At 43.7% G+C, this 22864-nt stretch overlaps 1 protein-coding gene across 3 annotated transcripts in view; it reads left to right on the top strand.

Annotated features, from left to right (window-relative positions):
* The first annotated feature begins 2792 nt into the window (after positions 1–2792).
* The window catches only part of AHCYL2 (adenosylhomocysteinase like 2), a 201391-nt gene continuing 181319 nt past the window's right edge, over positions 2793–22864 (top strand). For 2 of the 3 annotated variants that reach the window (XM_023223445.1, XM_023223446.1), the window contains exon 1: positions 2793–3215. In XM_023223445.1, coding sequence (XP_023079213.1) covers positions 2856–3215 — 360 coding nt within the window. In that variant the 5' untranslated portion in view covers positions 2793–2855. The remainder of the gene's footprint in view (positions 3216–22864) is intronic. The other variant, XM_023223448.1, reaches the window with a different exon arrangement.

Here is a 22864-nt window from a genome sequence, read left to right on the forward strand (position 1 = left end):
ATGTAGGGTTGGAGTTTAGAACAGGTTGAAGAGTGTGTCCTGGCGGTTGGCCCCAATCAGTCGTGGTGACTGGAATAAAACAGGGTATCAGTTTCATTCCAGTGCTCTAACTCCTTATATTTTATAACCACATCACACTGAAGAATTAATTCATCCCCTCAGTAATCAATTCTAGTGGCAGGTATGCAGCTGCTGTCTATGAGCTCCAACACATGCCAGGTGGCTGTACTGCTGCTCCCTTGAGCATTAGGGGGAAGAATGAAATCAGTTACAGAGCTGCTAATCTCTGCCCCGACAGCTGGAGGATGAAGCTCTGGGCTGGTTTCTTTTTAACAGGAAGGAAATTCTGAAAGCCAGAATGTGAAGAAAAAGCTTAAGAATCTCTTGTGTCTTGTGAGCTCTGTGGAAATGGCAGTGCTCAGATGCCTTCCAACACATAGTGTGAGGCACAAATTTGGAGATCAGGAAATGAGAGCCTCCATTCAAGGCAGGACAGCTTTACAGAGTGAACAGATTTCCAAAATAGTAGCATAGGAAAGAAGATCGAGGCAGGTGATTTCTCCCTCCTCCTTCTTTTTTTCTTTTTTCTTTTTTTGAGACAGAGTCTCACTCTGTTGCCCAGGCTGGAGTATAGTGGTGCAATCTTGGCTTACTGCAACCTCCACTTCCTGGGTTCAAACGATTCTCCTGCCTCAGCCTCCTGAGTAGCTGGAACTACAGGCAGAAGCCATCATGCTGGGCTAATTTCTGTATTTTTATTAGAGATGGGGTTTCACCATGTTGGCCAGGTTGGTCTTGAACTCCTGACCTCAAGTCATCCACCTGCCTCGGCCTCCCAAAGTGTTGGGATTACAGGTGTGAGCCACCATGCCCAGGCTCCTTCCTTCCCCTTGTCAGGCAAAACATAGTGACACCAAAGACTAGATTTCTAAAGAGTAGCTGTCCAGTGGCTGACTGGGTTGTTAGGGCTGTAAGTCTCTGAAATAGCTGTAAACTGTATGAACACCTTTGCTCCTGTTTCTCTGAGAATACAGAAGAAACTCCCCCCCGTAACCTGTCGTGAGTCCAACTGCATTTTCTTTTTACAAAGTTTTCTTTACATAAAATCTTATGGAACGTGTAATTTTGTCTCTTGCTTCTTAGCTTAATATTTTTATCATAAACATTTATTCTGAAAGCCAGACTGCCTTGATCTTCTTTCCTGTGCTATTACGATTTTGGAAATCTTCACTTTGTGAAGTTGTCCTGCCTTGGAGTCTCTCATTTCCTGATCGCCAAATTTGTGCCTCACACTATGTGTCGGAAGGCATCTGAGCACGGCCATTTCTACAGAGCTCACAAGTGTACCAGACACAAGAGCTTCTTAGCTTTCTCTTCACATTTTGGCTTTCAGAGTAAAGAATGATAAAGGGAAACCCTTATTATTAAAAATGTATTGGCAAACAATTTTCTTTCTTTCTTCCTTTTTTTTTTTTTCTGGGACAGCATCTCACTCTTGCCCAGGCTGGAGTGCCGTGGCATGGTCTTGGCTCACTGCAGCCTCTGCCTCCCAGGTTCAAGCGATTCTCCTGTCTCAGCCTGCCAAGCAGCTGGGATTTCAAGTGCCCGCCACCACGCCTGGCTAATTTCTGTGTTTTTAGTAGAGAATGGGTTTCACCATGTTGGCCAGGCTGGTCTTGAACTCCTGACCTCAAGTGATCTGCCGGCCTTGGCCTCCCAAAGTTCTGGGATTACAGACGTCAACCACTATGCCCAGCCGGCGAACAATTTTCAAAGGCTGTAACAGTTTCTCTATTTGTTGGACATTCGTTTTAGATAGCTTTTTGTTATTAAAAAGGACGCCGCTGTGCATGTCTTTGTGCTTACATCCTCTAAATGTAAAATTTAAAAATAATACATCAAAGTACAAAGTAAAAATCACCTTAAGTCCCATCACTTAGGAAATTAACTATTCATATTCCTCTATGCTGATATATGTATCTGAATTTCAGATCATTGCCCTAGTAGAATTATAGGTCAAACGATTTGGCCTCGTTTAAGGCAACGTATAATTCCTCAGCCTTGAATTTTGATCTAGTGATACCTAACTTCTTTGGGGAATGATCTTAGCTTCCAAACCCAGAATGTGCCAGAAAGCGCCACAGCAAGCAAGGTCCTACTTTATGCCTTCTAAAAACAAAGCCACTAAAGTTTGGAAGGGTGTTGGATTCTCTATTTCACAAAGAAAAATCAAGCCACTTCCAACCTGGAGACACCACTTCTCCTTTAAATGCCCACCCACGTGATCGCAGACGTGCACACGCGGAGGAACTTCACGCTGTCAGGGCAACGAGCCATTCCTCTCCCACTTCCCCTCCCCTAAGGCTTCTTGGCATTCCCTCCCCGGAAGTCACAACTCCTCTGGAGACTTTATCTTCCTCATCCCCTCCGTCGAGTCACCTATCCTCACTCCTTTCTGTTAGTTGCCGGCCCTAGCGCTCCCGCTCCTCGTCCGAATCCCACTTTCCAGAGGAAAGGCTGAAAGGGACTACAACTCCCAGGGGGCGCTGCGGGCCCCGCCCCCGGGGCGCGCACTGTAGGTCGGGGCCTGAGGTCCCACGGTCTTCTCTCCGCGTGCGGCCGGGAGCAAACGCACTACAGGTTCCGTGGCGCCTCGCGCGAGGCCAGACTGGGCCGGGGTGGGGCGGGGCGGGGCTGGAGGGGCAAGGGCTGGCGGGCGGAGGAAGGGGGTGGGAGCGGAGGCGATGGAGGGGAGGAGTAGGGGTATGGGGGAGGGAAGAGGAAGGGAGGCGGGAGGCGGGGCCGACCAAGAACTGGAGCTGGAGTCTGAGCCGGCGGTTGCAGCGGAGGCGGTGATGTCGGTGCAGGTTGTGTCTGCGGCTGCAGCCAAGGTGCCTGAGGTGGAGCTGAAGGACCTGAGCCCCTCCGAGGCGGAGTCGCAACTAGGACTGAGCACGGCCGCCGTGGGCGCCATGGCCCCCCCGGCGGGCGGTGGAGACCCTGAGGCTCCAGCTCCCGCCGCGGAGCGCCCCCCGGCCCCTGGCCCGGGCTCTGGGCCCGCCGCCGCTCTCAGCCCCGCCGCCGGGAAGGTGCCTCAGGCGTCGGCCATGAAGCGGAGCGACCCACATCACCAGCACCAGCGGCACCGCGACGGCGGCGAGGCCCTGGTCAGCCCCGACGGCACCGTCACCGAGGCGCCGCGCACAATCAAGAAGGTACTGGGGCCGGGCTACCTCTCTAGGAGAGGAAGGGAGGGGAGGGGAACAGCAGATCCTCTTGGCACGGCGGCACCACCCTCCACACCCTCCTTTCTGATCGCAGGACCAGAGATACCCCTTGTCCCCTCAAACCCACTCTCTCAGAGATGCCCCCCAGCCGGCCCGTAGTGCTGGGAGCGGAGACTCCAGGAGGCACGGCCGTACTTCGCTCTGAATAACATGGAGGTAGCGCTCTCCCCTACTACTGGGAATAGGCAGCGGGAGGAGAGACATCCAATAGTACGTCCCGCGCCCCCAACACGCTCCCGAGTGTGATTTTCCAACCTATCGTGGAGGAGACCTCGATGGTATAGAAAAACCTTACGGCTCACGGGAGTTCACCCAGCAATAAGGATGAAAAGATAATACTTGGAGAACGAGTAAGGTGTAGTCACCTTGCATAGAAATCGTCAGAGTTGTCTGGTTTCCGTACAGTTGATGACTTTCTGCCTTTCTGTGGCCAACCGTGTCCATACAGCAACACGATGCTGTGCGCTTCATTTCCAGCGACTGCAATATTCTCTCTTCCCTGAATATGTAAAAGGGTAATGGAGAGATTCTCCTCACTCTTTCATCTTAAGAGCTTTGTCCTCCCTGCTCAGTATAGTTGGTCACCAGGATTATTAGTTTGTGTATGAAGAGAATGAATGTCTTATTGGTTCCTTTATTATAATCTGAAAATGATAGGAAGAAATGCTGCTACTTTTGGGAAAGACGATCTTTGTGGGGTTTTCGATCTTAGGCGTCTGCTCCTTTCAGACAGTTTTGAGGTCTCAGAATACCAAGAAGTAACTGCCTAGATGGATGATAGCCCGGTATTGCCCGTACATTGTCTATCCATAGTTGTCTTTCTCTCTCAAAGCTTATCTCTCTTTCTCTCTTAAAGCTAAATCAGCACAGAAAAACAGGGCAAGTATTGGAAAAGACAGAAGTGTGGATCGTATAAAAAGGACTTACAGCTCCAATTTCTTAGACACAATATGGGCACAGGGATTAATGTTTTTTTTTTAATTGTTGTGAATGGTTTTTAATTGCTTTATCAGAACAGCAACAAAGAAACGGGAAGTGTGCATTGGTTTTACTGTGTGGGACTCAGCTGAATTGGAATCTTGGATCTACCATAACTTTTTGTTGTCATAGTCTCATGATTAAGGTATAGCAGATAATCCTTTCATCCTAACTGTACAAATTTAGGTTATAAGTCAGAGACAAGACTGAAGGAATTTCTATAATGCTTTAGACAGTGTCTTTGTCATTTGCAGTATGAAACTCCTCTGGGAAGAATTACAGTAGAAAGAGGCAGCATCCTGCAGAAATGAGTTTAAAGAAAAAAAGTAAAGTAAAAAAGAGAGGCAGCAGCACCAGTGCTGGGAGTACCTAGATATGAGTCTGGAAATTCAAAGCATACTTCTGACTTGTTGTGATACTTTGTAACTTTGGTCAAGTCATGTTCTTGTGATTAAGACTGTTTATGTTTAAAATTTGTAATTTGGTTAGATCTCTTTAGGCTAAAAGTGTTTAACAAATTGCTTTTAGAGCATGAGGTTTACAGTCAGGCAGACCTGGATATGAAGCCCAGTACCCCCATTACTACCTTTTGGGTAATTTTCAAATTACACAAATCAGTTTCCTCTTCTATAAAATGAAAGTACTAATTATGATTGAGGATTAGAAATATTTGTGAAAGGTTTAGCATTGAGCTTGGCACATAAAGTCTTAAATGATATTCTTATTATTAGTGCTTTCATTATGAATAATTGATTTTATTTTATTTCTCCCATCATGGCATAAGTGCAAGCCACCATGACCGCCTCTGAAAGGTTCACACAGTTCAATATATTCTATATAAAGAAGCTAAAAAATCATGGCTCACGTCTGTAATCCCAGCACTTTGGGAGACCAAGGCTGGCGGATTGCTTGAGCCCAGGAGTTCAAGACCAGGCAACATGGTGAAAAACCTCTCTCTCCAAACAGGAAAAAAAAAAAAAAAAAATACAGAGCTGGGCGTGGTGATGTGTGCCTATAGTCCCAGCTACTCAGGGGGCTGGGATGGCAAAAACAAAAAATAAAAAAACAAAAACGGTTCGAGACCAGCCTGGCCAACATGGTGAAACCCTGTCTCTACTGAAAATACAAAAATAAGCCAGGCATGGTGGCAGGCGCCTGTAATCCCAGTTACTCGGGAGGCTGAGGCAGGAGAATTGCTTGAGCCCAGGAGGTGGAGGTTGCAGTGAGCTGAGATCATGCCATTGCACTCCAGCCTGACCGACAGAGCGAGACTCTGTCTCAAAAACAAAAAATAAAAAACAAAAAAAGCAGGAGGCTGGGGTGGGAGGATCACCTGAGCCCAGGAAGTTGAGGCTGCAATGAGCACTCTAGTCTGGATGCTGGAGTGAGGCCTTGTCTCAGGAAAAAAAAAAAAAAAAAAAAGGTTAAAAAATCAAAGACCAGCATACTGGAGTCTGTTTGTCTTCTAGATGTGCTTCTTGACAATTTTCCTTGTTGTTGAACCATCTTCCTGTTTTTTCAGCATCAAATCTATGTTCCATAATTCTAGATTTACTCAGCAGCCTCAAGGCTATTGGAAGGCAGGGCTGAGCTTGCCTTACAATGTTAATTGCACCAAAAAAACAACTTCTCTGCTGAAAGTTAAGCAGGTGAAGCTCTGGGCAAAGGATACAGCTGGATGATGAAATTTAGGGCATTGCTGAGCTGCTTTTCAGGTGCCCAATCTTTAACCTTGTTATTGAATTGGCTAAATCAAAATAAGTGCCCAAGACTGCCCTTCTTTCCCTACGTTGAAAGTCATCTCACGAAGGGACTGCAGTGTGACATTTTGATTTGTTGAGTCTTTGTTGATTCTTAGATTGTCTATGTAAATAACCACTCTGACCTTGACTCCTCGCTGTTTTTCTTATAGCATATGAAGGGACTGAGGATACTAGTATTGAAATAGCTGCCTTTGGCTGTGGAGCTGGTGACTGTTGCATTTGTTTTGTAACTGTCATGTACAAACATTTATTTTAAATCACATTTCCGTAGATGATTTCCCTTACTTCATTCACGTATCATCAGTTTTCTTAGTTTTGTTACTCTGCTCAGCCACACAAGGGAAATAAACTTTTTACAAGAGCCAGAATTCCCAAGTGAAGTAGTTAATAAGAAGGAACATATGGTGTGCAGTTTACTCAGTCACATCTTATCTTTGGCACCTGCCTCCTTCCTGTAACTTGTGGTACTCTGGGGGCCAGATCATGTCATTTGGCTATGATATATTTAAATATAATGTCTTTTTTCATAAACTGACATCAAGTAAACCCAGCAAGCCAAAAATCTCTGTAAGAAATAATTTGGGAAATGGGAAGATAAGTTTCACAGGGAATGAGGTAGTAGTAGTTGAAAGGGATTTCTTCCTTGTGTTCTTGAAAATGAGTGATAGAAGTGTTGGAGCACAGCAGGGAAAACAAGGCAGGAGAAGATTTATTTCAGAAATATTAAAACTTTCTGACAATAAGGCTGCAAGTCCAAGAACCTCAACTAGATTGTGCTTACATCAGTATCAGTAATGACCATGTTGAAACAGACTCTTTATTGCTTTTGGCAAACATATCCACCTTCCACTGGCTTTGTTGCTGTCAGGAGAGAATGAGTTGAGCCATGTTAGCACTTCTTGTCCTGAATTGTTTAAGCTCTTGATTTGGTTAATTATAGAGTACTAAAATGGAATGTTTTGGATAAAGACATGGGAATCTGGGAATGTGGGAGCAGTATGACTCCTTTTGCCTGTTACAAAAGTACTGCTTTGAAAAGTGTTCAGTAAGGCAATTGACATTTGGGCTATAATAACATTTACCAATAATTAGCCTTTTTTTTTTTTTTTTTTTTTTGAGACAGAGTTTCGCTCTTGGTGCCCAGGCTGGAGTGCAATGGTGTGGTCTCAGCTCACCACAACCTCCGCCTCGCGGGTTCAAGCGATTCTCCCGCCTCAGCCTCCCAAGTAGCTAGGATTACAGGCATGCACCACCATGCCTGGCTGATTTTCTGTTTTCAGTAGAGATGAAGTTTCTCCATGTTGGTAAGGCTGCTTTCAAACTCCCGACCTCAGGTGACCTGCCCGCCTTGGCTTCCCAAAGTGCTGGGATTACAGATGTGAGCCATTAGCCTTTTATGTGCCAGGAATTGTCATAGGGGTTCTGTAATCCTCACAACAATACTATGAGATATGGGTGGCATTATCTCCATTTTACAGATGCGGAAATGAGATCCTGGGAGGTTAAGTGCCTGGCCCAAGGTTATAGATCTAGAAACCCAGGGCTGTCCGTTTCCAAAGCCCATGTCCTTTTCTTTATGCCACACTGATTCTAACTTCTTACATGCTGAGTTCTTGCTTTCTTCCAGAGGTCTTTTAGAATACTAAGTGAACTCTAAGGCGTGTCTGTCTGGCTAAGGCTTAGGTCATCCCAAGACCAGAGTAAGGCAGGTCTGAGTCAGAGCTTTAGGAAGAGGATGATACAAATGTAGAACTTGTACATTTTTGCACAAATGTAGAACCTGAAAGAATTGTAAATTTAGAAGAGGAGAATAAAAGCATCTTATACAGAAAAGCATTTCAAGATCAGTGATGCAGCTTTACACTAGTAATTTACTGATAATCTGAGAAATTTATCCATATTTTTAAAGTTATAAATAAATCTGGAGTACCTGCAGAGTATACCCTTTCTTCCTGTTCAGCTAACACTTTTTCCCTATTCTTTAAGCTTCACCATCTCTCTGAGTCAATCTTTGATGAGAGCTTTTGAAAATTACAAAGGGGGCCAGGCGCGGTGGCTCAAGCCTGTAATCCCAGCACTTTGGGAGGCCGAGACGGGCGGATCACGAGGTCAGGAGATCGAGACTATCCTGGCTAACACGGTGAAACCCCGTCTCTACTAAAAAATACAAAAAACTAGCTGGGCGAGGTGGCGGGCGCCTGTAGTCCCAGCTACTCGGGAGGCTGAGGCAGGAGAATGGCGTAAACCCGTGAGGCGGAGCTTGCAGTGAGCTGAGATCCGGCCACTGCACTCCAGCCTGGGCGACAGAGTGAGACTCCGTCTCAAAAAAAAAAAAAAAAAAAAAAAAAGAAAATTACAAAGGGAAGAATATTCCTACTGTATACCTACTGTATACTTACATCTTTACATATGCTGTTTTATGTAATTCTTTTAAGAGGCCTTGAAGATAGCTAGTGTTCTCTTTGTTTTATTAAAGAAACTGAGGGTTGAAGAGATTAAGGAATTTGTCTCAAGGTTACACAGTAATGTGATGGAGCTAACAGAGCCCTAAACTGTTGTTTTCCAATTCAAATAGTACTGTGTTCGAAACTTAGGATGAACCTTCTAAATCTTTTTTTTTTTTGAGATGGAGTCTTGCTTTGTCACCCAGGCTGGAGTGCAGTGGTGCAGTCTTGGCTCACTGCAAATTCTGCCTCCTGGGTTCAAGTAATTCTTCTGCCTGAGTCTCCCAAGTAGCTGGGACTACAGGCGCACGCTACCACGCCTGGCTAATTTTTGTATTTTTGGTAGAGACAAGGTTTCACCATATTGTCCAGGCTGGTCGCGAACTTCTGACCTCGTGATCCACCAGCCTTGGCCTCCCGAAGTGCTGGGATAACAGGTGTGAGCCACTGCACCTGGCCCTAAATCTTAATGTGTATTTTTTGGGTAGATTTTTTTTGGTACTTACAGTTTCTTTTTCTTTTTATTTATTGTGTGGTTGAAGGTCTTACCATATGTTTTTGTGAGTAATTTATTAATTTTCTGAGAAAGCAGCCCGAGGCAGGCGGATCATGAGGTCAAGAGATCAAGACCATCCTGGCCAATGTCTCTACTAAAAATACAAAAAATTAGCTGGGCATGGTGGTGCGCTCCTGTAGTCCCAGCTACTCAGGAGCCTGAGGCAGGAGAATCGCTTGAATGCGGAAAGTGGAGGTTGCAGTAAGCCGAGATCATGCCACTGCACTGCAGCCTGGCGACAAAATGAGACTCTGTCTCAAAAAAAAAAAAAAAAAAAAAAAAGAGCTGCTTTAGGTGCTGAAGTTGCAGTTGTGTGTTTGATGTCTTGAGGAAGACGATTACTACTACCACTACTACTACTTACATTCTCAGCGTTCAGTTACTTGAAGAAATGGATGGTTCATTAAAAAGGGAGAGTGAGTTTATTGTATAATTTCCTTGAAAATGATTCCTTCCCCCACAATGAGGAAAAAGTTTGTTGTAATCTTTATTCAGACCCTTTGTCAAGTTTATAAAGAATATGCAGTTTCTTTCATGGTGGTTTTTGTTTAAATAATTCAGAGAGGTGCAACTGAGGCAGATGGGAAGAGAACAATCTTGGCAGTTGCCCTGATCCACTGCCCTGCTGTCATGTTCAGGTGGTAGACACAATTAGAGGAGCTAAAATTCCATTCACCCAACAAGAGGTTTAGTAAGCATGATCAGGTTTCTGTGGAATTTGTGGGAGCTTTTTATAGTCTGAATGACCTATGGCCTGCAATTTGGTGAGAGCCTAGCAGAAAGCAGCAGTGAATTGACGTTTCTTCCATAACAGTTACCAAGTCTAAAATTACTTTGACTAAATTAGATGATTATTTGTGTGGGTGTCAGTCTCCCTTTTCCCCAGCTATATCGTGCAACAGTTCAGTTAGCTATTTCCCTCTTGGACACTTGCACTAATAGCTGGTGATTTTCTTTTCTTTTTTTTCAAGGGTCTATCAGTAGAAATCTATTGGTTTGGGGCACCTAGTTCTTAGCTTAGAACCTATATAAAGGAAGGGTATTTGGCCCAGGCGCGGTGGCTCATCCCTGTAATCCCAGCACTTTGGGAGGCCAAGGTGGGCGGATCACAAGGTCAGGAGATCAAGACCATCCTGGCTAACATGGTGAAACCCCGTCTCTACTAAAAAAATACAAAAAAAAAAAAAAAAAAGCCCGGCTTGATGGTTGGCGCCTGTAGTCCCAGCTACTCAGGAGGCTGAGGCAGGAGAATGGGGTGAACCCGGAAGGTGGAGCTTGCAGTGAGCTGAGATTGCACCACTGCACTCCAGCCTGGGTGACAGAGCAAGACTCTGTCTCAAAAAAAAAAAAAAAAAAAAAAATAATTAAATAAATAAAAGGAAGGGTATGTGAACTGCTGATTGAGTTTCTCTGAGTATGGGGCTTTAGCCTTTCCAAACGTTGCAAACCTGAGGCTAAAACTGGCTTCGTCTTCCCTACAAATACTTACCTTCTACAGTGCTCCAAGGTGAAACTTTATCTATTGGCTGTCTTTTCTTGGAAACTCTTCTTTTGGCTTCAATGGCACTTGTAATCGCTACCATTTACTGAATACTTACTCTGTGTCAGGAATCTCTCTCTTCGCATTTAGTCCTCATGACAACTTTATCAGATGAGTAGTACTATCTTTATATTATAGGTAAGAGAATATAGGCTCAAAGAGAGTAATTAATTTGCCCAAGGCTTTGTCGATGAAATGCTGGCCATAGCAACATTGGGCAGCTTTACCTCCATGCCAACACCCCTGCTGCTCTGACCAAACTCCCACTGAAGTCTGCTTAAGCTGCTGCTAAGACCACTTTGGATCTCACGATCTACTCTCTTTCAAGGGGAGGCCTAAACACCATGCCTCACATCCCTGTTTGTTTCAGTCATTACCCACCATTTGCCATCCTTTATCTTCCTAATACTAATTCCTTTACCACTCTCTTCATTCTCTCAGCTAATTCAGTCCCTCAAACTGTTCCACCATGTTCTTTACAATATCCCCCTCCTTTATCAGCAAATTCACATTTAGTATCAGTCTCTAGCAGCAAGATCAAGTTACAAGGGCAACAGTGGCAAGTGTTAGCACTTAGTATCCAGAACTGCAATGGTGCAAACCAAGCTGCAGCATCTCCTGCTTGGCATTAGTAATCACATCTTTGCCAACCTAGTTCTGTAATTTTGAGTGGTGTTTTAGCTGGTAGCACTGAAGTTCTTCACTGAAAAAGTGACCTCATATCCTTTCTGTAAATTCTTTTTCTGTTTAATTCAGCCAGAGTTGACTTCTGCTGCTTGTAGAACTCGGAGTGATGTACGGATTGAACCTAACCATCTACCTTCTTAGTTGCTGGTACTCATGGAGCTGAGAGTTGCTAGAGAAAATCAGCAAATCAGACAGATCGGTATCACTAAAAATTTATAATCATCTATTTCATATGCATAATAAGCATTACCTAGCAATGTTATACATTTCTCTAGTTCACTTTCCAGCTCACTGCAAATTATTTCTTCATATTGTCTCTCTCTCTTTTTTCTTTTTTACTGAGACAGGGTCTCCCTCTCTCACTCAGGCTGGAGTGCAGTGGTACAGTCATAGCTCACTGTAGCCTCAAATTCCCTGGTTCAAGCGATCCTCCTGTCTCAGCCTCCTGAGTAGCCAGAACTACAGGTGTGCTACCATGCCTGGCTAATTTTTTATTTTTTTGTAGAGACGATATCTTGCCATGTTGCTGGTCTCCAATTCCCGGGCTCAAGTGATCCTCCTGTCTCACCCTTCCAAAGTGCTGGGATTATAGGCATTAGCCACAGCGCCTGGCCTACTGTCTCTATTTCTTTTTATTTTTTTCGAGATGGAATCTTGCTCTGTCCCCAGGCTGGAGTGCAGAGGCACGATCTCCGCTCACTGCAACCTCTGCTCCCAGGTTCAAGCAATTCTCCTGCCTCAGCCTCCTGAGTAGCTGGGACTACAGGCACCACCACGCCCAGCTAATTTTTGTATTTTTAGTAGAGACGAGGTTTCACCGTGTTTGCCAGGATCGTCTCAATCTTCTGACCTCGTGATCCGCCCGCCTCAGCCTCCCCGAGTGCTGAGATTACAGGCGTGAGCCACCGTGCCCGGCTCTTGTTTCTAATCTCTCATATTTTCTTCTTTTTTAACCAGTCACAGGCTTTATGCTTCATTATAAAAACTGAAGCCGCTGAATGGGAATTCCTTCATCCTTGTACTTCCCAAGTCTACAAACCTACCTGCATCTGGCACTCATCTTTTTCTCCTTCATTCTGTCAAGACCAATCCCTTCACAGGTGCTGTAATCATTCTCTTTTCCCCCTCCCCCTCTTCCTCCTCTGTTCTTTTTCTTTTTTTCTTTCTTCTCTCTCTTTGTTTTCTTTCTTTTTTCTTCAAGAGATGAAGTCTCACTCTGTAACCCAGGCAGGAGTGCAGTGGTGTGGTCATAGCTCATTGCAGCCTCAACCTCCTGAGCTCCATAGGTCCTCCCTTCTCAGCCTCCTGAGTAGCTGGGACTACAGGTACATGCCACCATACCTGGCTAATTTTTTAAAAACTTTCTTGTAGAGTTGTGGGTCTCTCTCTTTTTTTTTTTTTTCCCCAAGGCAGAGTCTTACTCTGTCACCCAGGCTGGACTGCAATGGCACTGTCTCGGCTCACTGCAACCTCCGCCTCCCAGGGTCAAGCAATTCTGCTGCCTTGACCTCTCGAGTAGCTGGGATTACAGGCGTCTGCCACTGTGCCTGGCTAATTTTAATATTTTTAGTAGAGATGGGGTTTCACCATGTTGGCCAGGCTGGTCTGAAACTCCTGACCTTGTGATCCGCCCACCTTGGCCTCCCAAAGTGCTGGGATTACAGGCATGAGCCCGCACCTGGCCAAGATGAGGTCTCTTGCTATGTTGCCTAGGCTGGTCTTAAACTCCCAGCCTCAAGTGATACTTCCTCATTGGCCTTTGAAAGTACTGGGATTATAAGCATGAGCCGCTGCACCCAGCCACATTTTAAAAACTTTTTGTAGAGATGGTGTCTCACTTTGTTGCTCAGGCTGGTCTGGAATTCTTGGCTTCAAGCCGTCCTTCTGCCTTACCCTCCCAAAGTGCTGGGATTACAGGTGTGAGCCACTGTGCTTGGCCTCTCCTGTCTTAAAGAATTTCTTCCTTTGGTTTATTTCATCTTTCTACTAGGTCTTTTCCTTCAGAATTCACACTTGCCCTACTGTCTCCCATTTTGAAAACCCTGTCCTTTGACCTGCATATTTTCTATTGTTTTCATGTTTTTCTATTCTCTTTCACAGACCTGCTTCTTAAAGGAGTTTTCTGTACACGCTATATATGCTTTTTTCCTCTCATGAACTCCTTAACCCACTCCTGCTATAATAATCTGTTTAACCAAAACAGAACCCTCTTGCTAAAGTTGTTAATGTCCATTAGATTGGGAAACATGGGGGTCTTTTTTTTTCAGTCCTCATCTTCTCATCTTCTTGGACCTCTTAGCAGCATTTGATATTGACTCTTTATGAAACACTCTTTTCCCTTGGCTTCTGTGACACTGCTCTTTACTAGCTTCCATCTTATTTCTCTAGCTGCTCCTTCTCATTCTTCTTCTTTTTCTGTTTTTTTTTTTTTTTTTTTTTTTGAGACAGGTCTCACTGTGTTGCTCAGGCTGGAGTGCAATAGTATGATCACTGTAAAGTTGAACTGGGCTCAAGAGAGCCTTCCACCTCTGACCCTAAAGGACTAGGATTACAGACATGTGCCACCTCATCCAGCCTCCTTCTCATTCTTCTTCTTCTTTTTGAGATGGGGTGTCACTCTGTCACCCAAGCTGGAGTGCAGTGGTACCATCATGGCTCACTGCAGCCTCAACTTCCCAGGCTCAAGCAGTCCTCCCACCTTACCCTCTGGAGGAACTGGGACTGCAGGCACATGCCACCATGCCCAAATGATTTTTGTATTTTTTGTAGAGATGGGGTTTTGCCATATTGCCCAGGAGGGTCATGAACTCCTGGGCTCAAGTGATCTGCTCACCTCAGCCTTCCAAAGTGAGTTTTATAATAACTTGTACATAAATAAAAGTATACTGTCTATACATTGTTTTGCAGGTTCCTTTTTTACTCAATAGCATGTCTTAGAGCTCTTTCTGTACCAATACCTATAGATCTATCTCATATTTTTTAACTATTCAATTAATTTCCTAAGTCTATATTGTTACTTCTTAAACCATTCTTCCATTGATGCACATTTGCCTTAACTTGTTTTTTGTTTGTTTATACATGGTGCTGCAGTAACTATCCGTATGTATTTTTGTGTGTGTACATGTAGAAGTGTTTCTCTAGGATAGATACCTACAATTTTAATTTTGGGATCAAAGATAACCTTTTTTTGTTTGTTTTTTGAGACTCTGTCACCTGAGCTGGAGTGCAGTGGCACTATCTCAGCTCACTGCAACCTCTACTTCCTGGGCTCAAGCAATACTCCCATCTGAGCCTCCTGAGTTAGCTGGGACTACAGGCACACGCCACCATGCCCAGCTAATTTTTTTTTTAATTTAAAATTTTATTTTTTATTTATTTATTTTTTTGAGACAGGGTCTTGTTCTGTCGCCCAGGCTGGAGTACAGAGGCCTGATGTTGGCTAACTGCAACCTCCATCTCCCAGCTTCAAGCGATTCTCCTGCCTCAGCCTCCCAAGTAGCTGGGATTACAGGCGCGCACCACCATGCCTGGCTAATTTTTGTATTTTTAGTAGAGACGGGGTTTCATCATGTTGGTCAGGCTGGTCTTGAACTCCTGACCTCGTGATCCACCCGCCTCGACCTCCCAAAGTGCTGGGATTACAGGCGTGAGCCACTGTGCCTGGCTAAATTTTTATTTTTTTTGAGACAGTCTTGCTCTGTTGCCCAGGCTGGAGTGCAGTGGTATGCTCTCAGCTCACTGCAACCTCCGTCTTTCAGGTTCAAGCGATTCTCTTGCCTCAGCCTCCCGAGTAGCTGGGATTACAGGTGTGTGCTAATTTTTGTATTTTTCGTGGAAACGAGGTTTCACGGTGTTGCCCAGGATGGTCTTGAACTCCTGACCTCAAGTGATCTGCCTGCCTTGGCCTCCCAAAGTGCTGAGATTACAGGTGTGAGCCATTGTACCTGGGCTGGCTAAATTTTGTGTTTTTTGTAGAGATGGGGTTTTACCATGTTGCCCATGTGGGTCTCAAACTCCTAGGCTCAAGCAGTCTGCCCGCCTCAGCCTCCACAAGAGGCATGAGCCACAGTGCTTGGCCATATTTTAAACTAAATGCAAAATGCCATGTTGTCTTTAAAAACGTAGTACCATTTTACGGCCGGGCACGGTGGCTCAAGCCTGTAATCCCAGCACTTTGGGAGGCCGAGAGGGGCGGATAATGAGGTCAGGAGATCAAGACCATCCTGGCTAACATGGTGAAACCCCGTCTCTACTAAAAAAAATACAAAAAACTAGCTGGGCGAGGTGGCGGGCGCCTGTAGTCCCAGCTACTCGGGAGGCTGAGGCGGGAGAATGGCGTAAACCCCGGAGGCGGAGCGTGCAGTGAGCCGAGATCGCGCCACTGCACTCCAGCCTGGGCGACAGAGCGAGACTCCGTCTCAAAAACAACAACAAAAAAAAACAAAAACGTAGTACCATTTTACATATCAGCTAACTGTGCACGAAACAATCTTTCACCATACATTTACCAATACTGGTAAATTTTTTTTTTTTTTTTACATCTTTGGGGGAAAGTCTTTTACTGGTCTTTTTATAATATCTGCATTCTTCTGACAGAATGAGGCTGAGAGTATTTTCATGCATATATTGGCAGTTTATGTTCTTTTTCTTGTAATTCCCTGTTCATATTCATTAACAAATTATTTATTGATTGACTACTGTGTGCCAAGTGCTGGGGATACAGCAGTGAGCAAAACAGATAAAAATCTCTACCTTCATACTGCATTTTTTTTTCATGTTTGTTTTAGGAATTCTTTATATATTCTGGACATTAATTCTTTGTGTATATGTTGCAAGTATTTTTTCCTACTCCATTTCTTGTTTCTTGTAACATCGTTTATGATTTTCAAAGTTTGTATAAACTTGGATTTACCATTCTTTTTCCTTTTTGGCTTAAACATTTTGTGTCTTAGAATTGCCTTTCCGCCGGGCACGGTGGCTCACGCCTGTAATCCCAGCACTTTGGGAGGCCGAGATGGGCGGATCACAAGGTCAGGAGATGGAGACCACGGTGAAACCCCCTCTCTACTAAAAAAAAAAAAAAAAAAAAATACAAAAAATTAGCCGGGTGCTGTGGCGGGCGCCTGTAGTCCCAGCTACTCAGGAGGCTGAGGCAGGAGAATGACGTGAACCGGGGAGGTGGAGCTTGCAGTGAGCCGAGATCGCGCCACTGCACTCCAGCCTGGGCGGCAGAGCGAGACTCCGTCTCAAAAAAAAAACAAAAAAAAAGAATTGCCTTTCCAACCCCAAATTTATAAACATCTATATTTTCTTCATCTGTTTATATGATTGTATTTATTATATTTTGGTCTTCATCTGGAATTTATTTTTGTTTATAATGTAAAATAGGGACTATTTGTAATATAAGATAGCTCTATTTGTTCCCAAATAAAATATATTTTATCTTTTCTGGTTTGTTCTCTGATTGTTTCTTTCTCTTTAACTTGTCCTTCTTAACTATTTTTTTTTTCTTAACTCTTAGTTTACATGTAGAAGAAACTTGTGATTGAAGACTGTGCCTATTTATTAACTCAAATATGACCCTAAAAATTAGTGTCCTGGTACTACTGATTTAGTGTTTACGGTGAATTATTCATAGAAATACTTGCTATTTTAGCGAATTTTTCTTTTGTTTAGTTGATATAGATTAGTTTATGTTTTGACAGAAATTGGAGCCCCAATAATATCTCAGATACATATCCTATGCAGTGGTAGCCTACAGAGAAACTCATCTTCTGCATTATACTAAGTTAGAAAAATGTGATACTGTGTGGTCCTTTTCCAAAATGACACTTTATTATTATTAATATTATTAATATTATTATTTTGAGACAGAGTGTTGCTCTGTCGCCCAGGCTAGAGTGCAGTGGCACCAATGGGTCACTGCAACCTCCATCTACCAGATTCAAGCGACCCCAGTCTCCCGAGTGACTGGGATTACAGGTGCCTGCCACTGTGCCCAGCTAATTTTTTTTGTAGTGTTTAGTAGAGACAGAGTTTCACCATCTTTTTTTTTTTTTTGAGACGAAGTCTCGCTCTGTCGCCCAGGCTGGAGTGCAGTGGCGTGATCTCGACTTACTGCAAGCTCCGCCTCCCGGGTTCACGCCATTCTCCTGTCTCAGCCTCCCGAGTAGCTGGGACCACAGGTGCCCGCCACCATGCCCGGCTAATTTTTTGTATTTATTTAGTAGAGACAGGGTTTCACCGTGTTAGCCAGGATGGTCTCGATCTCCTGACCTCGTGATCCGCCCGTCTCGGCCTCCCAAAGTGCTGGGATTACAGGTTTGAGCCACCGCGCCCGGCCGGTTTCACCATCTTGACCAGGCTGGTCTCAATCTCCTGACCTCGTGATCCACCTGCCTCCACCTTCCAAAGTGCTGGGATTACAGATGTGAGCCACTGCACCTGGCCAATTATTATTTTTTTAAGGCCTTGTCAGGAATCCAGTATGTGTGATAAGGCTATAGGATGAAAAATTTTTGCCCTGGTTGGGTAGGTGTGGTCATCTATCTTTCAAAGTTGACATAAACTGCGTTAGCTTAAAGAGGAAATTCTTTTCCTAGAAGGCAAATAAAGATTCTTCTTCAACAAAACTTTATTGGATAACAGCTCGACTGAGTCTAGTCTTGGGTCATTGAGCTCAGGGAGGTAGAAATGGAATAGGAATTGTACTACATTAATTCATGTCTTTCATTTCTGTAAGGGAGAAAAGATGATTGGCCTAATGCTATTTTTTTTTGTGACCAATGCTGGACTGTATTAGAGAAGTAACTTGACTGCTTCTGGATATTTGCCTAATAATCTCACTAATACATTGTGAGCTTCTTTTGTGAAAAAACCATTTAATTGTTGGGTGTCAAACACTGCTAAGTGCTAGAGTTATAAGTTAGCAAGATACCATTCTTGCCCTCCAGGAGAGGGTAGGGAGTGTAGATACAGAAATAACTAAATACGGTGTAGTTTGATATAAGCAATATTGGAAACAAGAATTGTAGTTTGAAGAGGTCAGCGCTGAAATTGAAACCCAAGCGGTTTCACCATGTATCAGAACTTTGTGGCTGGGTGTGGTGGCTCACGCTTGTAATCACAGCACTTTGGGAGGCTGAAGCAGGCGATTACTTGAGCTCAGGAGTTTGAAACTAGCTTGACCAACACAGTGAAACCCTGTTCCTACTACAAATACAGAAGTTAGTCAGGCGTGGTGGGGCAGGTGCCTGTAATCCCAGCTGCTTGGGAGGCTAAGGCAGGAGAATCACTTGAACCCGGTGGGTGGAGGTGGCAGTGAGCTGAGATCACACCATTGCACTCCAGCCTGGGCAACAGGGCAAAGCTCCGTCTCAAAAAAAAGAATCTTTGTGAGGTTTCCTTGTTCCAGCTTTACAAGTCTAGAAATTCACATTTTTGTACAATCAGAGGTCATTTACCTGTTAGGACTGGCTCAAACTAACCAAGATCATGGGAGACTCATATTTAAAACAAAGTGATAACTCCTAATTTACAGTCATGTATAACACTCAAGCTAATCTGATAAATCAGAGGATACTCTGGAAAATCTATATGGGAGGTCTAATTATAATTAGAGACAGTTTATTAAGTTTGAAATCATTTAGATCCTTGCTACTCAAACCAGAAGCATTGGTTATCACCTGGGAGCTTGTGAGATATGAACAATATCAGGTAACTCTGGCTCGGTACAATATCTGGTACTAGCGTATACCTGTCAGAACCTCAATTTTGTATTGGTTGTTGAGTAGATGTTGGCTTAGCAATTAGTCTCATTTCATGTTTCTCATTTTTATTAATTTTTTTTTTTTTTTTTTTTTTTAGATATGGGTGGGGGTCTTGCTTTGATACCCAGGCTGGAGTGCAGTGGGGCTGGAGTGCAATGGTGTGATCATAGTTCACTGCAGCCTCAAACTCCTGGGCTCAAGCAGTTGTCCTGCCTCAGCCTCCTGAGTAGCCTGAGATTACAGGCACAAGCCACTGTGCCCAGCTTCATGTTTCTCTTTTATGAAACCTCAGAGTAGAGAAGCAAGAAAATAATTTTAGGGTTTTATGGGAAGGTGGAAACTTACAATAAAATCTGTTGTAAAAATTCATAACCAAATATTCAGTAGACACAAAGATATAGAAAAATAAACAGGCACAGATATATAGAGACAGACACACCGAGACCCAGAGAGAGAGAGAGACACAGACTCCCTACACACAGAGACACTTCCCCCATGTACACATAACAGAACCCCTGCCCCACCATGCCCAAGCTTCTACCCAGTCCCTTCCCACACACAGAGATCCCACACCCATAGAACCCAACGGCCAACTCCACAGAGAGTCTTCTCCATGTTCCCACAGAGACGCACCACACAGACCACACACACCCTGAGACCCACCCACACACAAAAACATGGGCTCCCACAGAGAGAAATACATACACACACACACACACACACACACACACACACACACACACTCTGACATCCAACAGGTAATGCTTAAAACTAAGTTTTTCAGGGAGCTTGAATAGTGTTCTCCATAGTTATTTTGAGGAGAAGGAGCAAGTGTTCTTTCAAAGGTACTTTTAACTGAGCCACAAAATGAGGCAAAAACAGACAGGCTGCCATTGGGTCTGCAGAACAGTGAATGCTACAAAGCCAGTTTGATTTGGATTCCTGTTTCTGGAACTGCTTGTTCCTGGGCATTGTTTTCAGTTTGATGTACTCAGCATGCTTGGGTGGAAAGTCATTCTCTTTTTTGCTCTCAGGAGCTTGCATCCTAGATTGCTGGTTAAGCAGAGTTTTATGCTCAGTCTCCTTTGGCACTAATTAACACACTCCCTTGGTGCTCCCTGAGTCATATAAGTCTGCCCAGGATTGGAAGATCCAGAAACACTGCGCCCATGTGGAGGAACTCATGCTGAGTCCTCTGTGGGCGCATGGGACTGAGGAATGTAGGGGGAAGATTATGTTAGAAATAGAAAGAGATGTAATTTTCATTTTTTTTTTAACCTGTGGGTCATCCATGGTATAGGTTAGCATAGAGAGCTTGATGGAACTTAACGAATGACTCAGGAATTATTTAGTTGTAAATTAAATGATTTTTAAGCTACATTGATATGGGCAGGGGATGGCACATTGGATTATTTTGGTTGAGGGATATCACTGAAACTACATAGCCAGATTTCTTAGTGACTCGGGCAGCATCTTCTGAGAAGTATCTTGTTGGGAAAAAGGAGACTTGACACATACAGCATGTTTGTGTGTGTAAATACTTGAAAGTTTTTATCACACCAAGGGAGCCAGACACCAGAGACATCACAATAGTTTTATAAACATTAAGTTCCAAAAAGAACTATTTTCTCTTGTTGCCTGGTACGAGTATACGTATTCCTTTGACTAAACGTGTTTAAAAAGTTTAATTTCAAACAGGCTAGGCACGGTGGCTCACGCCTGTCATCCCAGCACTTTAGGAGGCTGAGGTGGGCGGATCACCTGAGGTCTGGAGTTCGAGACCAGTCGGGCCAACGTGGTGAAACCTTATCTCTACTAAAAAATATAAAAATTAGCCAGGTGTGGTGGTGGGCACCTGTAGTCTCAGCTACTCGGGAGGCTGAAGCAGGAGAATCACTTGAACTCAGGAGGCAGAGGTTGCAGTGAGCTGAGATTAGCCACTGTACTTCCAGTCTGGGTGACAGAGTGAGACTCCATCTCAAAAAAACAAAAAAGGTTTCATTTCAAACAGATGGAAGAGTACTGAGAAAAGTGTACTTACTATCCAGTTTAGCAAATGTTTTCATTTTGCAAAATTTCTTTATTTTTTAAAGATATAAAACATTGGATAAAATTGAAGACCCAGCTGGGCACAGTGGCCCATGCCTGTAATCCCTTTGAGAGGCCAAGGTGGGAGAATCAGTTGAGGCCAGAAGTTCAAGACCAGTTCAAGACCAGCTTGGGCAACATAGTGAGACCCTATCTCTTTTTTTTAAAAAAAAGGGAGACAAAAAAAAAGAACCCTGTGTATTCTTTCTCGATTCATTCTCCTTTATCCCTTCTCCCCTTCCCATGAGGCCCACAAAAATAACTGTGTTTATAACTCCCCTTCATGTTTTAGTACTTTTGCTATATATTCTTTGTCAATATCAATTGTATGTCAGTAGATAATATATAGCATTGTTTTGTTTATAAACTTTACATAAATGATACTTATGTATTCTGCAGCCCCCTTTTTTACTTAACTTTAGAGTTTTAGCCAGTTTGATGCATGTAGATTTTCTAATTGATTTATCTTAACTACTTTGTGGTATTTCACATGTATGAATATACTACAGTCTACACATTCATCTCACTGTGTTGCCCATGCTGGTCTCAAACTCCTCCTGGACTCAAGCAATCCCTCCTGCTTTGGCTTCCCAATGTGTTGGGATTCCAGGCAGGAGCCACCAAGCCCAGGTTTTTTTTTTTTTTTTTTTTTAACTGAACTGAACAACCTTACTCATGTTTCCTTATGCACATGTGTGAGAGTTTCTCCAGGATGTATCTCTAGAAGCAAAATTGCTTATGGTGGCCGAGTACAGTGGCTCACGCCTATAATCCCAGCACTTTTGGAGGCCGAGGGGCACGGATCACGAGGTCAGAAGTTTCAGACCACTCTGGCCAACATAGTGAAACCCCATCTCTACTAAAAATGCAAAAAATTAGCTGGGTGTGGTGGCCTACGCCTGTAATCCCAGCTACTTGGGAGGCTGAGGCAGGAGAATCATGTGAACCCAGGAGGTGGAGATTGCAGTGAGCTGAGATCGTGCCATTGCACTCCAGCCTGGGTGACAGTGCGAGACTCTGTCTCAAAAAAAAAAAAAAAAAAATTGCCTATGGTATGTTAACTTATATCAACTTGATGAGATATTTCCATATTGCTTTCCGAAGTGGCTTTATTAATTCCTGTTTTCAAATCCTTACTAATATGTGGTATTGTCAGACATTAAACTTATATCAGATAGTATTTCTGTTGTTTTAATTTGCATTTCCTTGGATATTAGTGAGGTTGAGTTTCTTCTAGTATGTTTGTAGTTCAATTGGATTTCCTTTTTTCATTTCGTTTCCCATTTTTCTGTTGAGATCCCAATGGTGTTTTCTTATCGACTGTATTGTTTCTAATTCCTTATCAGATGTGTGTGTGTTGAAAATATCTTTTGGTCTGTGGCTTGTGGCTTTACTTATGACTTTTATTAAAAAGTTAAAAATTGTAATATAAAATTGATTGTTTAAAATCATTCGTCCTTTTTCAGGTGTGTTTTAGAAACTTGTACCTATCTTGGGGTCATATTTTCAATATAGTCTTCTAAAATGTTTAGTTTTGTGTTTTCACAGTTATGTCTTTTTTTTTTTTTTGAGACGGAATCTTGCTCTGTTGCCCAGGCTGGAGTGCAGTGGCACCATCTTGGCTCACTGCAAGCTCCACCTCCCGGGTTCATGCCATTCTCCTGCCTCAGCCTCCCAAGTAGCTGGGACTACAGGCGCCCGCTACCTCGCCCGGCTAGTTTTTGTATTTTTTAGTAGAGACGGGGTTTCACC

The sequence above is a fragment of the Piliocolobus tephrosceles genome, chromosome 8 (assembly GCF_002776525.5).
Source record: "Piliocolobus tephrosceles isolate RC106 chromosome 8, ASM277652v3, whole genome shotgun sequence".
NCBI classification, from domain to species: domain Eukaryota; kingdom Metazoa; phylum Chordata; class Mammalia; order Primates; family Cercopithecidae; genus Piliocolobus; species Piliocolobus tephrosceles.